The following is a 19,012-nucleotide window of genomic DNA, read 5'->3' on the forward strand; positions in this document are numbered from 1 at the left end:
GAAAAAGAGAGAACAGTTTTGTCGACCTGGTAACGTCATGGGTCATGGGCTACAGTAGCCTTTAGTTACTGTAAACGTTGAGTCCATGAGCGGAGTTCAGGGCTGAAGAATCCTGGGAAACTGAGTTCAATGGCTCAGAAGCCATTTTCAGTGGCAAGCCCCAGCACTACATAATCTTACACTACCAACTATCTAAATGTGATGGGTGTTGGAGCTCGTCAACTGAAGTCAGTCTGAGAACAGCTGATGGTGTTTTTAAAACACATTATTTGGTTTCATTATAGAAACACCATCAGCTGTTTTTTCAACTTTGATATCAATCAAAAACAAAATAACTTAATCAGACACAATAAAAACTTTAGTTTGTTTTTGTTTATTTAAAAAGAAAAAGAGAGAAAAGTAAATTACTTTTTGTATTATTCATAAACTGCTTTTAAGTAATTTCTGCCAGAATGCAACATTTCTTATATACACAATGATCAGATAAACAATTTGAATTTGACACGTACAAATGCGTCTGATTTCTGAGAACATTGTTTTTCATGATTTAACAGTCTTGAAGGCAGGTAATGCAGTTATTAGAATGAATTAGACTACATTAGACAATATCAATCAGTGTGGTAAAATCTGTGTGTTGTAGTAATAAGTAGCAATGTGACACATCAAATAAAAACATTTGCAGGATAAAAGAAAAAATCTGTAAAAACAACAATGTATAAATTGTATATAACCAATAAATACACATTTATTACATCAAATGAAAGTGAATCTTTGGTTGTTCTACTCAGTGTGATTGACAGGAGAGATGATCAGAGGGGCAGAGTTTTTACCTCTATAGTTAAGACTGGGACTAAAGAATGGGTAGAGTTTCTCAGTGAAGGAGCAGCCAGTAAAGGAGTAGATAAGAGCTGCAGCATCAACATCATAAAAGGAGACCAGACCCTCCTCATAATCCACAAACACCCCCACCTTCTCAGGCTGAGACTTCAGAGAGAGACATACTCTAGGGTCAGCAAGAGCTTTGTACTCCTTTTTATTCCTCAACCATATCAACCAGTAACCATTCTGAGGAGCCGCTGTGATTTGTCCCTTCCTGTTGATCGACTCCCTGGCCACTCCTAAAGTCCACTCAGTATTCCCTTTAACCTGAACCTCGTAGTAAAACCTTCCTGAAGAGAAACTCTGTTTTGCTAAGACACAGGGACAAGTATCAAATCTCTCTGGGTTGTCTGGGAGATTCTTCTTTACATCACTATGCTTAACTTGTTTTCCATCATTAGACAGGATGAGGTTGGGCTGTGCTGTATCAGGATCAAGTGTCACATCCACTGCAGACTGCTGGACGCTCTTCAGCTCAGCTTCAAACAGCTTCTTCATCTGTTTACTGAGTGTCTCCTCCAGCTGATCCACAGCTCTCACCACAGTCCCCTCATACGAAGATGGACGGACGCTGACTTCTGTCCAGTTTTTGGTGGGAAGAGCAGCGTTCAGGGACGTGAAGCTTTGGAGGAGGTGGAGTTGGTCTTCAGAGAGTAAGAGCTGCTCCACTTCAGTGCTTCTCTTCTTCAGCTCAGAGATTTCCTGTTCCAGATCTTTGATGAAGCCTTCAGCCTGTTTCTCTGTCTTTCTCTGCTTCTCTTTGATCGTGTCGATGAGCTCGGCCTGGCTTCTCTCAACGGACTCCTTCAGAGCGGTGAAGACCTGAACACCATCTGCTATCTCTCTGTCTGCATCTTCCTTACTGAGCCCCACTGAGTGTTTCATCTCCTGAATCTTCAGTCGTCTCTTCTGGATCATCTGCTGAATTTCAGCCTCCAGCTCGGCCTTCTTTCCATCATATCCTTCTTTCAAAGGAACAACATCATGTGTCTTGTGGTCGGAAATAGTGCAGAGCATGCAGACACACATCTGGTCGGTCTTGCAGAACAGCTCCAGCAGTTTATCGTGCTTCGTACACATCCTGCCTTCCAGGTTCTCCACAGGGTCGATCAGCTGATGTCTTTTCAGACGTGAAGCTGTCAGATGAGGCTCCAAGTGAGTCTCACAGTAGGAGACCAGACACACCAGGCAGGACTTCAGGGCCTTCAGTTTGGTTCCAGTGCAGACGTCACAGGGAACTTCACCTGGTTTGGCAGCTTGTTGCTCTGAGCTGCTGCTGCTGGCTTTCTGTTGAGCTGACTGTCTGAACTGAGCAGCCATCTCAGAGATGAAAGTATTGACCTGCAGCTCAGGTTTAGTGTTGAAAACCTTTTTACAGTTGGGACACTGGCATAGGACATTAATATCCCAGTGATCAGTGATGCAGGTTTTACAGAAGTTGTGTCCACATGGTATGGTGACTGGATCAGTGAACACATCCAGACAGATGGAGCACAGAAACTGATCTTCAGTCAGCAGACAGCTGGCAGCAGACATATCTACACTCTGAGGACAAAAAGAGTGAAAAACAAAACTGTAATTACCTGTCTTTTACTTATTTGTTTAATAAAATCAAACTATGGTTAGTGGAATATAATGAGAGTCATCCTGAACACTGTTATATTGCATCCAACTGAGGGCCATATTTATTTTTAAAATGGTGCAACGCAAATATGTCCTGTGGTCGTCAATGAATTTGATGACATCTATTCAGCGTCTGATTTATTAAGACAGCATATTATGCAGTCAGTTCATGCTGGGGGTGGAATTATAAATAGATTATCAAGCATTAACCTACACACGTTTATGGGAAATGAAAAGCATATATAGTAAGACAAATCAAAGACACACAAACTTTACAGAAGCCTACATTAATTTAATACTTTTAGATGCAAAATTCTGATTATAATACATAATATAAGTCAACTAATATTATGATGTATTTATTTTGGACTAAGCTACCCAGCAATATGTAAAGTTGTTAAAGTGAGCTCCACCTTTACCAGCTGCAACATTAAAGTGATGAACACATTAATGCATCAATAATAATGATCCAATAACATAATATATATTATTCTGAAATGAGCCTTTCAGCATAATGAGTACTTTTAACTTTTAGTACTTTAGTATATTTTGATGTTTATACTTTAGCACTTTTACTGAAGTAACATTTTGAATGCATGACTTTTACTTGTAACAGTGTATTTCTGAACTGTGGTATTACTACTTTTACTCAAGTAAAAGATCTCAGTATGGAGGGCCGAACCTGTCAAAATCAAAAATAAATAAATAAATGAGTAAATTACTCTATAAATAAATTAATATGTCATTAAATGTACCAAAATAATATTAAAAATAAGTGTAGGCATTAATTAATTGATGAATTGTAACAAATTGTTTTAATTTACTTTATTCATTTATCTTTGTATTAATTCCCCTATTGATCTACTCTTTTAATTTTCCGTTTTATTATTTTTTATTAACTTATATTTATTTATTTGATTTTGCATTTATTTTTTATTAATTTAAAATAGCTTATTAAATGTATTTATTAATTATTAATTAATTAATTAATTAATTTATTCATCCATTATTTTCCCTTTGCAAGTTCCCCCTATTATTTCCCCAAACTTATTTATTTCTGTATTCTTTTTTTTAGACATTTCTTTTTTTACATTTCTTGATGCAATTCTGCTTCATTATACAAATGAGGGGTCTGTCATTCAACTTGAGTCATGGGGTCAACTTTTCGCTTATTGGTTGATCGACATCAGAGTGCATTGATCGACTATACTGTAATTGTTAGCATGCTAGCTAGTAAAGGCTGTCTGCTTATCAACTCCAGTCTTCATCTCCGGCTACGTACAGTACACTACAATGGAGAGAAAGCTTGGCGGCTTCAGCCTGGAGGTTCTCACTCTGAACAAGCTCAACATTGGGGGTCCGCAAAAGAGTTAAACAGTTAAGCTCCAGTTGTTTGGTCTGCACACCTGTACCAGTCGGACAATGCAACCAGCTGCAGACTGACAACCAAGACTGATGTTGAAGACTGGAGTTGATAAGCAGACAGCGTTAACTCGCTAGCTAGCTCGCCTTGTACAGTCAATCTATGCACTCAAGTTGACCCCATGATGACACATGTTGAATGACAGCCCCCCTCATTTACATAGTGAAGCAGAAATGCATAAAGACATGTAAAAGGAATTGTATAAAGAAAAGAATACATACATAAATAACTAGGGGGAAATAAATAGTTGGAATATTGCAAAGGGAAAACAATGCATAAATAAATACATTTAATAATTAATAAATACATTTAAAAAATGATTTTTAACTGATTCAAAATAAATGTAAAAATAAACAAATACATTTAAGTAAATGAAAATATATAAATAAATAAAAAGGAAAATTAAATTGAAGAGTAGATAAATAGGGGAATTAATACAAAGATAAATATAGATAAATTAAAACAGAAATATAAATTTCTGTCACATTTCATCAATTAATTAATGCCTACATTTATTTTTAATATTCTCTTTGGCACATTCAATGACAAATTTATTTATTTATAGAGTAATTCAATAATTCATTTTTGATTTTGGCAGCTTCTGTCCTCCATATTTCAGCACTTCTTTCACCTTTGATTTAAATGCAGCCAAACTCACAATTAAATGTTTTTGCAGCCTGTCGTGATTCTGATTGATGGTCAAGTTCCAAGTTTCATGAACACAAACCAAAACTCTTCATCCACTATTTGTTTACACTAATCAGATATTATGTTCATTAATAACAGCCAAATTGCTCCATTTTTTCTTTCTAATAATGGCTTTTCAGTTATATAGGCCTATATTGAGGAACTTCCTGTCTGAGTAGAGCTGAAGTTTTGAGTTAATACCGGTTGTTGAAACACAGTAAATATGATCAGCTTACAAAGGCAGACAGCAGCTACAGAAACAGAGAAGTTGAGAGGAAAGGGTTTGAAGTTCATGGCTGTTTACCAAAGTGTGTAACAGTTATAAGTGGTAAAACCTAAATTTGGTACCTTTTATAATCATTAAATCAGATACTGTACTCCAAAAGGAATCTAATCTACACTAGTTAGCTTTTAGCATGACTAGTTTATCTGCTGTTTTATTCTTTGTTGTGGTTTCTGGTTTCAACTAAATCTTGACAGTTAGTGTATTTAGTCTCTGTAGGTCAGTGTACTCACCAGTGTTTGGCAGAGATTCTGCTGTGTTGTTGATAAAAACCTGCTGGATTCAGTTGAATGTTTCTTTAGAGAGAAACACAGAGACTTGTCTCGACTGCAGCTCTGCTGTCTCTCAGACAAACTTTCACTTTCATTTCAGGAAATGAGACGTTGCAGCTCTCCTCTTTCAGTGTTGCTCCTCCTCTCAGTGGAGCTCTGTCAGTGAGGTTTTATTGAAATACCTTGACATGGCTTTGGAACAAGATGAGTTTTAACTTTTTGTTTCTTCCTCTTTTTTCCACAGCAGCAGCCAAAACAACATACAACTACAAACAGACAACACAACAAAAGAGGTCAGTGCAAGATATTCAAGAACATCCTTTATTTTTTGATCAACAGGCTACAACGCTTCCTCTACAGTCCCTCTACAATCCCGCAAACACTCCAATGTTCAGCTCACTGTTTATCCTGCAATTTCACTTTTCTGATACTTTACAAAGTGTTTATCTTTTCTTCATTTTGACAGATTTCTTACTGATCACATTAAAGTAGAAAAACTGAGATGAAAATCTTTTGTCACTGGAACACAATGTAGACTTCTTTGTGATTATGAGGTTTCAAAAAAAGTAAAGTACTTCTATCAGAGAACCCTTTATGTTATTTTAGAAAAAGCTCCTTAATCAGAGAGAGTAGTCGGCCTTAATTACATTCCACGACTGGAAAATCCATAGTGTGTCTAAGAAAACACAGATGGTTTATAATTAGGAAAAGAGTGATATGTTCCCAGGAAGTAATCATTTTAAAATCAAAGGAAATCCTTCAACCCTACTACAAAATAGAAAGATTTTAGGTCATGCAAAATAGCCGCACAATTACTTAAAACAAAGTGACTATGTAAATGTAATACTTCCTACCTCTGCCAATGTGTCATTCTGACTGTAATCATTTTAGTATTTATCTCCATACACTATAAAGTCTATGATCCATCATAACAACTAATCCCTCTGCACTTCACTGCTGTTCTCCAAAATGTTGAGCACATTTTCTCATTTTCTTTATCTAAAATAAGATTTTAAAACTCAGATGGAGAATCCTTCTGATTGGACCACAGCAGTAGATTAATGGGCTTTTCTGTGATTCTCTATTTGTAAAAGTAGTTAAAGTACAATACTTTTAAAGTAAGAGTTAAATGAAAGTAAAGTTGCTGATTTTAGAATGAGCTCAAAAAACTACAAAACAAACAAAAAAGCTTGTTAGTGACATTAGACAGAGTACTTGTGCCTATTAGACTTTATATAATCTGCTCCAGCATCAGACTGTGTAGATATTTATTAAGAGCATGACCTCATATGACCACAGGCTGCAGTTTATTAACTCCACCAGAGGGCGTTCTCACATATCACTTATTCTCTACAAACTAGTAGCACTGGTTTAACACAACTCAGACCCAGAAGTAATTGCCATCAGGTAGAGGGGTCAGGCTAGTCTTAGGTCTCTGAAAAAGACAATCGGCTTGTACAAGTTTGTCTTTCAAATTCTTTCCTCGACGGAATGTTATTCTTGGTGGTGTATTAAATAACTGACTGATTTTAGTGTCTCTAGAAATAATGTGCCAATGCTTTCTGATAGAATGTTTTATTTAATTTGATCTATCGGTAACATTTAAAACACAGACAGCTCTTGGTTTGTTTGTTGTCTTTCTATCCCCTTGTGGTTTTGTTGTCACCTGTTCTAAGGCTGCATCTAGACATTTATCCTCTTTGTTTAAAACGGTACTTCATTATGCTCACTTGGTTATCAAAAGATTCCTTTGTGTCACAAATTCTCTGTAATCTATGGAATTGACTCAATGGGATGGCATCTTTCATGCTTGTTGGCTAGTACCATGAGAATGCAATGTCTTTGCTGCGCTGCGTTGAGATGGTGCAGATTGAAGGAAACCGGTCACCTCAGTCTTTGTTTCCTTGCAGGGTCCAGTTAGGTTGGCGCTAACCTGGCTTCTAGGCTCCGGTGGTTTTACCGTCAGCGGGCAGACTGTGCCGTAGCCGCTACTAAACCTGTTTGCTCTCTGTTAGCGGAGCGTACTTAACAGGGATGTTTTCAGGCAGACTCTTGCGTCCCTGCGAGGGGAAAGGAGTCTGATGTGTCTGCTCCAAGCAGACTGCACCAGTGTGGAGAGCCGAGCCGAGGTAAAGAGAAAAGAGAGAGACCAAAAAGAGAAAGAGAGAACAGTTGAGGCTGTGGTTTTGTCGACCTGGTGACGTCATGGGTCATGGGCTACAGCAGCCTATAGTTACTGTAAACGTTGAGTCCATGAGCGGAGTTCAGGGCTCAGGATCCTGGGAAACTGATTATTATTTTTGTATCATTACAGAAACACCATCAGCTGTTTTTTCAGCTTTGATATCAACAAAATAACTTAATAAGACACTATGACTACTTCAGTTTGCTTTTGTTTATTTAAAAAGAAAAAGAGAAAAGTAAATTACTTTTGTATTATTCATAAACTGCTTCTAAGTAATTAATGCCAGTATGAAACACTTCTTATATACACAATGATCAGATGATAAACAATTTGAACTTGACACGTACAAATGCTTCTGATTTCTGCAAACATTTTTTTTGATGATTTAACAGTCTTGAAGGCAGGTAATGCAGTTATTAGAATTAATTAGACTACATTAGATAATATCAATTAGTGTGGTAAAATCTGTGTGTTGTAGTAATAAGTAGCAATGTGACACATCAAATAAAAACATTTTCGGGATGAAAGAAAAAATCTGTAAAAACAACAATGTATAAATTGTATATCACCAATGAATACACATCAAATGAAAGAGAATCTTTGGTTGTTCTACTCAGTGTGATTGACAGGAGAGATGATCAGAGGGGAAGAGTTTTTACCACCATAGTTAAGACCAAAGAATGGGTAGAGTTTCTCAGTGAAGGAGCAGCCAGTAAAGGAGTAGATAAGAGCTGCAGCATCAACATCATAAAAGGAGACCAGACCCTCCTCATAACACCCCAATGGGATATATTACAGGAAAATAGGATATAAAGAAACAATATAAAAACATTAGGAATTAGAAATGAAAAAAGTAAATACGATATAATGCCACCTTATATGACACTGAACGTTTGTGTTAAAGGAGCTATATACGACATTCAGAGCGTTAATATAGCAGCAAGCAACTATGTAGAGCTAATTGAAGAAGACTTGAAACCAGCGATTGAGACGACAAACTCGTGTTCACAATGTTTACTGATGTAATATATCAAGTGAGAAGTAGGATCACTTTCTCATAGACTTCTAGACAATCAGACTTATTTTAGCAACCAGAGGAGTCGCCCCCTGCTGGCTATTAGTAAGAACAGCCAGTTCTTACTAACACAAGCTTTTCTGTTCTTTGTTTTGGTAGCGGTCGGTGGCTCGTGCATGTATGTGAGTCCCAGTGTGTGTGTGCCCTACTAGCTAGCTAATCGCTGCCACTGTGCTCATTTGGCAGTTACCGCTAACACCCACCCTATGGTTTCCCCTCAGGTTAACACTTTTAACTCTGTCAGCACTGTTGCCGTTGTTAGCATTGTTAGCTGCTAACCGCTGGCTCAGCCGTCTCCATATTGAGAGCCGTGTGCAGGCAATCCTGGCTCAGACTCTGATCATAGATGTGCTCTGAATGTTGTATATTGCCCCTCTAATACAAATCAAATGTTTACTCAGAGTAATACACATTCCCTATAACGCGCATGGATTGTAACACCATCATGTGAACAAGGACTGAAAAATGGGTAGAGTTTCTCAGTGAAGGAGCAGCCAGTAAAGGAGTAGATAAGAGCTGCAGCATCAACATCATAAAAGGAGACCAGACCCTCCTCATAATCCACAAACACCCCCACCTTCTCAGGCTTTGACTTCAGAGAGAGACAGACTGATGGGTCAGCAGGAGCAAAGTACCCACTTCCCGACCTACGACAAACTGTCCAGTAACCATTTGAGGGGCTCAGAGTGATCTTTTCCTTCATGTTGGTCAACTTTCTGGCCACTCCTAAAATCCATCTAGACCATCTTTTAACCTGAACCTCAAAGTAAAATCTTCCTGAAGTGAAAGCCTGCTTCGATAAGACACATCTACAGTTGTCAACCTGATTTACCTGCTTTTTATCATTTGACTGGGTGGGTACGGGATGTACTATATCGGGATCAAGTGTCACATCCACTGCATACTGGTGGACCCTCTTCAGCTCGGCCTCAAACAGCTTCTTCATCTGTTTACTGAGCGTCTCCTCCAGCTGATTCACAGCTCTCACCACAGTCCCCTCATATGAAGATGGACTGACGCTGACTCCTGTCCAGTCCTTGGTGGGTGGAGCAGCGTTCAGGGACGGGAAGCTTTGGAGGAGGTGGAGGTGGTCTTCAGAGCGTGAGAGCTGCACCACCTCAGTGCTTCTCTTCTTCAGCTCAGAGATTTCCTGTTCCAGCTCTTTGATGAAGCCTTCAGCCTGTTTCTCTGTCTTTCTCTGCTTCTCTTGGATCGTGTTGATGAGCTCGGCCTGGCTTCTCTCAACAGACTCTTTCAGAGCGGTGAAGACCTGAAAACCATCTGCAATCTCTCTGTCTGAATCTTCCTTACTGAGTTCCACTGAGTGTTTCATCTCCTGAATCTTCAGTTGTCTCTTCTGGATCATCTGCTGAATTTCAGCCTCTGTCTTCCCCAGCTCGGCCTTCTTTCCTTCATATCCTTCTTTCAGAGGAACAAAATCATGTGTTTTGTGGTCTAAAACAGTGCAGAGCATGCAGACACACATCTGGTCTGTCTTACAGAACAGCTCCAGCAGTTTATCGTGCTTCGTACACATCCTGCCTTCCAGGTTCTCCACAGGGTCAATCAGCTGATGTCTTTTCAGAGCTGACCTTGTCAGATGAGGCTCCAGGTGAGTCTCACAGTAGGAGACCAGACACACCAGGCAGGACTTCAGGGCCTTCAGTTTGGTTCCAGTGCAGACGTCACAGGGAACTTCTCCTGGTTTGGCAGCTTGTTGCTCTGAGCTGCTGCTGCTGCTGGCTTTCTGTTGAGCTGACTGTCTGAACTGAGCAGCCATCTCAGAGATGAAAGTATTGACCTGCAGCTCAGGTCTAGTTGAGAAAACCTTTTTACAGTTGGGACACTGGCATAGGACATTAATATCCCTGTGTTTAGTGATGCAGGTTTTACAGAAGTTGTGTCCACATGGTGTGGTGACTGGATCAGTGAACACATCCAGACAGATGGAGCACAGAAACTGATCTTCAGTCAGCAGACAGCTGGCAGCAGACATATCTACACTCTGAGGACAAAAAGTGAAAAATCAAATATTTAATTACATATCTGTTGATCATTCAAAAATATCAAACTATGATTAGTGGAATATAAGGAGAGTCATCCTGAATTCTGTTGTTATAGTTTACGTAACTGAGGACCAGCTTTGTAAGAAAATGGTGCAATGCAAATGTGCTCTGGGGTTTTTATACCAATTTATGGCCACAATACTTTGGCTGCCTGGGGAAGAAATTATATCTCAAAGACTTAATCTAGTTATTAACACAATAGCCACCATTAACCTACAAACGTTTATGGGAAACGGCCTCCGATGGACCTCGGTTAAACATTTACCCTGAGTGGAACCTCCTGTCTGAGTAGAGCTCAGGTTTTGAGTTCATACCAGTTGTTGAAACACAGCACAATAGCTTTATCAGTTGTATACGTCACCTTTACAGGCAATAAAAGAAATGGTCACATGAAATGACACTGTACTCTGTTTGACAATCCAAAGGGCATTTAGCCTAGACAATTATCTTGTGTTACTTTTTCTATTTGTTGTTGGATTTTGCTACTGTCTTATATCTGTATGTGTGTGGTATAACAAACTCACTTAAGTTGTTGGAGAATCAAAACTGATTTTTAAAAAACAGGAAAGAAACAGGTCGGAAAATGTCTGTAAATTCGTGACTGCATTCTGTCTAACCTTAGCCAGAGTTCAGTGACTGTGGTTGTTTTTTTTTCTTCTAATTTGTAGTTCTGGAACAATGTACATTTTGTTTTTGTTTTTCAAAACCGACACTATTATGACATAATATTCTTTATATGGTAAAACAAGTCAGATTCTAGTTTTAACTACAGTTTGACCAACTATTGAGTGAGTGCATGTAGTCTCTGTAGGTCAGTGTACTCACCAGTGTTTGGCAGAGATTCTGCTGTGTTGTTGATAAAAACCTGCTGGATTCAGTTGAATGTTTCTTTAGAGAGAAACACAGAGACTTGTCTCGACTGCAGCTCTGCTGTCGCTCAGACAAACTTTTGATTTTATTGCAGGTAATTTGACGTTGAAGCTCTCCTCTTTCAGTGTTGCTCCTCCTCTCGGTGTAGCTCTATAGGTGAGGTTTTATTGCCTCCTTGGGGAATTTTATTAGGAGGAAAAAAAACTGAGATGGAGAATTCTGATTGGACCACAGCTGTAGATTGATGGGCTTCTCTGTGATTCTCCCTTTTTAGAAATAGTTGAAGTAAAATACATTTTAATTAAACGTGTTCTTAAGTGAAAGTAAAGTTGCTGATTTTAGAATGAGCTCAAAAAACTACAGAACTCACAAAAAAGCTCATCAGTTACTTTAGACAAAGTACTTTCACCAATTAGACTTTGATTTTGTGCTCCTGCATTCATGTAATCTGCTTCAGCATCAGACTGTGTACTTATTTAGGAGGACCTCATATGACCACAGGCTGCAGTTTGTTATGAACGCCACTAGAGAGCATCCTCAGATGTCATTCCAAACATCATCAGCTGTTTCTAAGCTTTGATAAGAATCAAAAACAAATGACTTATCAGACACAATAAAACTTTATTTAGCATTTTTTTTTATTTAAAAAGAAAAGGAGAGAAACAAAATAAATTTTTCTTATTCATGAAATACTTCAGTAATTGGTGCGAGTATGCAACATTTCTTATACACAATGATCAGACAATAAAAAGTTTTAAATCTGGCACCCACACATTTAAAAGGAAAAATTTGGCTTGTTTTATGTGGATGTACAATCAGTGTTGATGGTAAATGTAGTTAATTGAAGCAATAAATTCCTCGGTGCTGCTAAATTGACCCAGAAAACTGATTTCTCTTGCTTGCAGAGCCGTGCCGGCAGCGCCTACATGAACCAGGATGCATTTCACAAGCTTCTGTCCAAGGTCGACTCCATCAACTAAATCAACAATGTCTACACCATACATCACAAGCAAATATACATTTATTAAATTAAGTGATAGTGAATCTTATTGTACAAAATAAAATGGTTGTTTTACTCAGTGTGATTGACAGGAGAGATGATCAGTGGGGCAGAGTTTTTACCACCACTGTTATTTTGAGGACTAAAGAATGGGTAGAGTTTCTCAGTGAAGCAGCAGCCAGTAAAGGAGTAGATAAGAGCTGCAGCATCAACATCATAAAAGGAGACCAGACCCTCCTCATAATCCACAAACACCCCCACCTTCTCAGGCTGAGACTCCGGAGAGAAACGGACTGAAGGGCCAGCAAGAGCCTTGTACTCATTTTTATTCCTCAACCATATCGACCAGTAACCATTCTGAGGAGTCAATATGATTTTTCCCTTCCTGTTGATTGACTCTCTGGCCACTCCTAAATACCACTCAGTCTTCCCTTTAACTTGAACCTCGTAGTAAAACCTTCCTGAAGAGAAACTCTGCTTTGCTAAGACACAAACACCAGTATCAAATCTCTCTGGATTGTCTGGGAGATTCTTCCTTACACCACCCTGTTTAACTTGTTTTCCATCATCAGACAGGATGAGGTCGGGATGTGCTGTATCAGGATCGAGTGTCACATCTACTGCAGACTGCTGGATCCTCTTCAGCTCGGTCTCAAGCAGCTTCTTCATCTGTTTACTGAGCGTCTCCTCCAGCTGATTCAAAGCTCTCCTCACAGTCGCCTCATGTAGTGGACGGACACTGACTTCTGTCCAGTCCTTGGTGGGTGGAGCAGCATTCAGGGACGTGAAGCTTTGAAGGAGGTGGAGGTGGTCTTCAGAGCGTGAGAGCTGCACTACACTTGCTTTTTTCAACACTTGCTTTACAAACTGTTTATCTTTTCTTCATTTTGACAGATTTCTTACTGATCACATTACAGTAAAAAAAACTGAGATGAAAATCTTTTGTCACTGGAACACAATTTATACTTCTCTGTGATTTTGAGGTTTCAAAAAAAGTAAAGTACTTCTATCAGAGAACCCTTTACGTTATTTTAGAAAAAGCTCCTCAATCAGACAGAGTAGTCGGCCTTAATTACATTCCACGACTGGAAAATCCATAGTGTGTCTAAGAAAACACAGATGGTTTATAATTAGGAAAAGAGTGATATGTTCCCAGGAAGTAATCATTTTAAAATCAAAGGAAATCCTTCAACGCTACTACAAAATGAAAACAAAACAGTTGAGTGGTAGATGTGCAAAAACATACTGTACATTGTACCAGAAGGCTTTAACACCACACAACAATCCCATCAGTCTAAAGTTGAGCTCAGTCTTTGATTTTATAATTTGTAACCTTTTAACATCTCAGCAACGTGTATTTTTTCTCACTCTCTTGGGTCAAGATAAATACAGTACAACAAATATATTCTGTTTAAAAGTAAAATTTGTGAATTGTTCCTTTCACAATGGAAAATGACTGATGCTAATGCTGTAGCTGTTTCAGGTGGCCTTAGTAGATCTGAGTTGGGAAAGTTAAATGCATCATATTGTTGCAGTTCATTGGAAAGATTATAGGTCATGCAAAATAGCCGCACAATTACTTAAAACAAAGTGACTAAGTAAATGTAATACTTCCTACCTCTGCCAATGTGTCATTCTGACTGTAATCATTTCAGTATTTATCTCCATACACTATACAGTCTATGATCCATCATAGCAACTAATCCCTCTGCACTTCACTGCTGTTCTCCAAAATGTTGAGCACATTTTCTCATTTTCTTTATCTAAAATAAGATTTAAAACTCGGATGGAGAATCCTTCTGATTGTACCACAGCAGTAGATTAATGAGCTTTTCTGTGATTCTCTATTTGTAAAAGTAGTTAAAGTATAATCCTTTTAAAGTAAGTCTTAAATGAAAGTAAAGTTGCTGATTTTAGAATGAGCTCAAAAAACTACAAAACAAACAAAAAAGCGTAGAGTACTTGTACCAATTAGACTTCATATAATCTGCTCCAGCATCAGACTGTGTAGATATTTATTAAGAGCATGACCTCATATGACCACAGGCTGCAGTTTATTAACTCCACCAGAGGGCGCTCTCACATATCACTTATTCTCTACAAACTAGTAGCACTGGTTTAACACAACTCAGACCCAGAAGTAATTGCCATCAGGTAGAGGGGTCAGGCTAGTCTTAGGTCTCTGAAAAAGACAATCGGCGTGTACCAGTTTGTCTTTCAAATTCTTTCCTCGACGGAATGTTATTCTTGGTGGTGTATTAAATAACTGACCGATTTTAGTGTCTCTAGAAATAATGTGCCAATGCTTTGTGATAGAATGTTTTATTTAATTTGATCTATCAGTAAAATTTAAAACACAGACAGCACTTGGTTTGTTTGATGTCTTTCTATCCCCTTGTGGTTTTGTTGTCACCTGTTGTAAGGCTGCATCTAGACATTTATCTTCATATCCTCTTTGTTTAAAACGTTACTTCATTATGCTCACTTGGTTATCAAAACATTCCTTTGTGTCACACATTCTCTGTAATCTATGGAACTGACTCAATGGGATGGCATCTTTCATGCTTGTTAGATAGTACCATGAGAATGCAATGTCTTTGCTGTGCTGCGTTGAGATGGTGCAGATTGAAGGAAACCGGTCGCCTCAGTCTTTGTTTCCTTGCAGGGTCCAGTTAGGTTGGCGCTAACCTGGCTTCTTTGCTCCGGTGGTTTTACCGTCAGCGGGCAAACTGTGCCGTAGCTGCTACTAAACTTGTTTGCTCTCTGTTAGCGGAGCGTACTTAACAGGGAAGTTTTCAGGCAGACTCTTGCGTCCCTGCGAGGAGAAAGGAGTCTGATGTGTCTGCTCCAAGCAGACTGCACGGTGCTCAGAGCTCCACCAGTGTGGAGAGCCGAGCCGAGGTGAAGAGAAAAGAAAGAGACCAAAAAGAAAAAGAGAGAACAGTTTTGTCGACCTGGTGTCGTCATGGGCCTATAGTTACTGTAAACGTTGAGTCCATGGGTGGAGTTCAGGGCTCAAGGATCCTGGGAAACTGAGTTCAATGGCTCAGACACCATTTTCAGTAGCAAGTCATAGCACTACATAATCTTACACTACCAACTATCTCAAATGTGATGGGTGTTGGAGCTCATCAACTGAAGTCAGTCTGAGAACAGCTGATGGTGTTTTTAAATCACATTATTTGGTATCGTTATAGAAACACCATCAGCTGTTTATTCAGCTTTCAATCAAAAACAAAATAACTTAATCAGACACAATAAAAACTTTAGTTTGCTTTTGTTTACTTAAAAATAAAAAGAGAGAAAAGTAAATTGCTTTTGTATTATTCATAAACTGCTTTTAAGTAATTTCTGCCAGAATGCAACATTTCTTATATACACAATGATCAGAAAACAAACAATTTGAATTTGACACGTACAAATGCTTCTGATTTCTGCAAATTTTTGTTTTGATGATTTAACAGTCTTGAAGGCAGGTAATGCAGTTATTATAATAAATTAGACTACTTTAGGTTATATCAATCAGTGTGGTAAAATCTGTGTGTTGTAGTAATAAGTAGCAATGTGACACATCAAATAAAAACATTTTCAGGATAAAAGAAAAAATCTGTAAAAACAACAATGTATAAATTGTATATAACCAATAAATACACATTTATAACATCGAATGAAAGTGAATCTTTGGTTGTTCTACTCAGTGTGATGGACAGGAGAGATGATCAGAGGGGCAGAGTTTTTACCACCATCATTAGGACAAGGACCAAAGTATGGGTAGAGTTTCTCAGTGAAGGAGCAGCCAGTAAAGGAGTAGATAAGAGCTGCAGCATCAACATCATAAAAGGAGACCAGACCCTCCTCATAATCCACAAACACCACCACCTTCTCAAGCTGAGACTTCAGAGAGAGACAGACTGAAGGGCCAGCAAGAGCTTTGTACTCACTTTTATTCCTCAACCATATCGTCCAGTAACCATTCTGAGGATTCAGTTCGATTTTTCCCTTCCTGTTGATCGACTCTCTGGCCACTCCTAAAGACCACCCAGTCTTCCCTTTAACCTGAACCTCGTAGTAAAACCTTCCTGATGAGAAACTCTGCTTTGCTAAGACATTAACACAATAATCAAATCTCTCTGGGTTGTCTGGGAGATTCTTCCTTACATCACCATGTTTAACTTGTTTTCCATCATCAGACAGGATGAGTTCAGGCTGTGCTGTATCAGGATCAAGTGTCACATCCACTGCAGACTGCTGGACCCTCTTCAGCTCGGCCTCAAGCAGCTTCTTCATCTGTTTACTGAGCGTCTCCTCCAGCTGATTCACAGCTCTCACCACAGTCCCCTCATATGAAGATGGACGGACGCTGACTTCTGTCCAGTCTTTGGTGGGTAGAGCAGTGTTCAGGGACGTGAAGCTTTGGAGGACGTGGAGGTGGTCTTCAGAAAGTAAGAGCTGCTCCACCTCAGTGCTTCTCTTCTCCAGCTCAGAGATTTCCTGTTCCAGCTCTTTGATGAAGCCTTCAGCCTGTTTCTCTGTCTTTGTCTGCTTCTCTTTGATCGTGTCGATGAGATCAGCCTGGCTTCTCTCAACAGACTCCTTCAGAGCGGTGAAGACCTGAACACCATCTGCTATCTCTCTGTCTGCATCTTCCTTACTGAGCCCCACTGAATGGTTCATCTCCTGAATCTTCAGTCGTCTCTTCTGGATCATCTGCTGAATTTCAGCCTCCAGCTCGGCCTTTTTTCCATCATATCCTTCTTTCAGAGGAACAACATCATGTGTCTTGTGTTTTGAAATAGTGCAAAGCATGCAGACACATATCTGGTCGGTCTTACAGAACAGCTCCAGCAGTTTATCGTGCTTCGTACACATCCTGCCTTCCAGGTTCTCCACAGGATCTATCAGCTGATGTCTTTTCAGAGCTGACCTTGTCAGATGAGGCTCCAGGTGAGTCTCACAGTAGGATTCCAGACACACCAGGCAGGACTTCAGGGCCTTCAGTTTGGTTCCAGTGCAGACGTCACAGGGAACTTCTCCTGGTTTGGCAGCTTGTTGCTCTGAGCTGCTGCTGCTGGCTTTCTGTTGAGCTGACTGTCTGAACTGAGCAGCCATCTTAGAGATGAAAGTATTGACCTGCAGCTCAGGTCTAGTGTTGAAAACCTTTTTACAGTTGGGACACTGGCATAGGACATTAATGTCCCAGTGTTCAGTGATGCAGGTTTTACAGAAGTTGTGTCCACATGGTATGGCGACTGGATCAGTGAACACATCCAGACAGATGGAGCACAGAAACTGATCTTCAGTCAGCAGACAGCTGGCAGCAGACATATCTACACTCTGAGGACAAAAAGAGTGAAAAACAAAACTGTAATTACCTATCTTTTACTTATTTGTTTAATAAAATCAAACTATGGTTAGTGGAATATAATGAGAGTCATCCTGAACGCTGTTATATTGCATCCAACTGAGGGCCAAACTTATTATAAAAAATGGTGCAGGGCAAATATGTGCTGTAGTCGTCAATGAATTTGATGGCATCTATTCAGTGTCTGATTTATTAAGACAGCATATTATGCAGTCAGTTCATGCTGGGAGTGGAATTATTAATACATTAGCAAGCATTAACCTACACACGTTTATGGGAAATGAAAAGCATATAATAAGACAAATCAAAGACACACAAACTTTACAGAAGCCTATATTAATTTAATACTTTTAGTTACAAGATTCTGATTATAATACAAAATATAAGTCAACTAATATCATGATGTATTTATTTTGGACTAAGCTACCCAGCAATATGTAAAGTTGTTAAAATGAGCTCCACCTTTACCAGCTGCCACATTAAAGTGATGAACACATTAATGCATCAATAATAATGATCCAATAACATAATATATATTATTCTGAAATGAGCCTTTCAGCATAATGAGTACTTTTAACTTTTAGTACTTTAGTATATTTTGATGTTTACTTTAGCACTTTTACTGAAGTAACATTTTGAATGCATGACTTTTACTTGTAACAGTGTATTTCTGAACTGTGGTATTACTACTTTTACTCAAGTAAAAGATCTCAGTATGGAGGGCCAAACCTGTCAAAATCTAAATAAATTAATATGTCATTAAATGTACCAAAATAATATTAAAAACAAGTGTAGGCATTCATTAATTGATGAATTGTAACATAATTTTTTTTAATTTACTTTATTCATTTATCTTTGTATTAATTCCTATTGATCTACTCTTTTAATTTTCCGTTTTATTATTATTTTATTAACTTATATTTATTTATTTAATTTTGCTTTTATTTTTTATTAATTTAAAATATATTATTAAATGTATTTATTAATTATAAATTAATTAATTCATGTATTTGTTTATTTATCTATTATTTTCCCTTTGAAAGTTCCCCCTATTATCTCCCCAAACTTATTTATTTCTGTATTCTTTTCTTTAGACGTTTCTTTTTTTACATTTCTTGATGCAATTCTGCCTCATTATACAAATGAGGGGTCTGTCATTCAACTTGAGTCTTGGTGTCAACTTTTCGCTTATTGGTTGATCGACGTTGAAAAATGAAAGCAGAATGGAAATTACGTTTCCAACGTCGTCGCCTGCGCCTACGATGTGTCCTCCTGTTGGCTGAAAAT

At 38.5% G+C, this 19,012-nt stretch overlaps 2 protein-coding genes and 1 pseudogene across 2 annotated transcripts; all 3 read right to left on the reverse strand.

Moving 5' to 3' along the window:
* Positions 1-363: 363 nt before the first annotated feature.
* LOC141767100 (E3 ubiquitin-protein ligase TRIM21-like) lies at positions 364-5,262 on the reverse strand (annotated as a pseudogene).
* Positions 5,263-7,564: 2,302 nt separating this feature from the next.
* LOC141767101 (E3 ubiquitin-protein ligase TRIM39-like) lies at positions 7,565-10,423 on the reverse strand. The gene has a single exon (XM_074634344.1). It carries the CDS (start codon positions 10,421-10,423, stop codon positions 8,825-8,827), a length of 1,599 nt encoding a protein of 532 aa, XP_074490445.1. The 3' UTR covers positions 7,565-8,824.
* Positions 10,424-15,634: 5,211 nt separating this feature from the next.
* LOC141767102 (E3 ubiquitin-protein ligase TRIM21-like) lies at positions 15,635-17,688 on the reverse strand. The gene has a single exon (XM_074634345.1). It carries the CDS (start codon positions 17,686-17,688, stop codon positions 16,054-16,056), a length of 1,635 nt encoding a protein of 544 aa, XP_074490446.1. The 3' UTR covers positions 15,635-16,053.
* Positions 17,689-19,012: the final 1,324 nt, after the last annotated feature.

Source organism: Sebastes fasciatus, chromosome 4 (assembly GCF_043250625.1).
Source record: "Sebastes fasciatus isolate fSebFas1 chromosome 4, fSebFas1.pri, whole genome shotgun sequence".
Taxonomy (NCBI): Eukaryota; Metazoa; Chordata; class Actinopteri; order Perciformes; family Sebastidae; genus Sebastes; species Sebastes fasciatus.

Bases quoted from the DNA above. Each gene is read 5' to 3' on its own strand.
- LOC141767102 (XM_074634345.1), bottom strand. From the start codon at position 17,688: ATGTCTGCTGCCAGCTGTCTGCTGACTGAAGATCAGTTTCTGTGCTCC.
- LOC141767101 (XM_074634344.1), bottom strand. From the start codon at position 10,423: ATGTCTGCTGCCAGCTGTCTGCTGACTGAAGATCAGTTTCTGTGCTCC.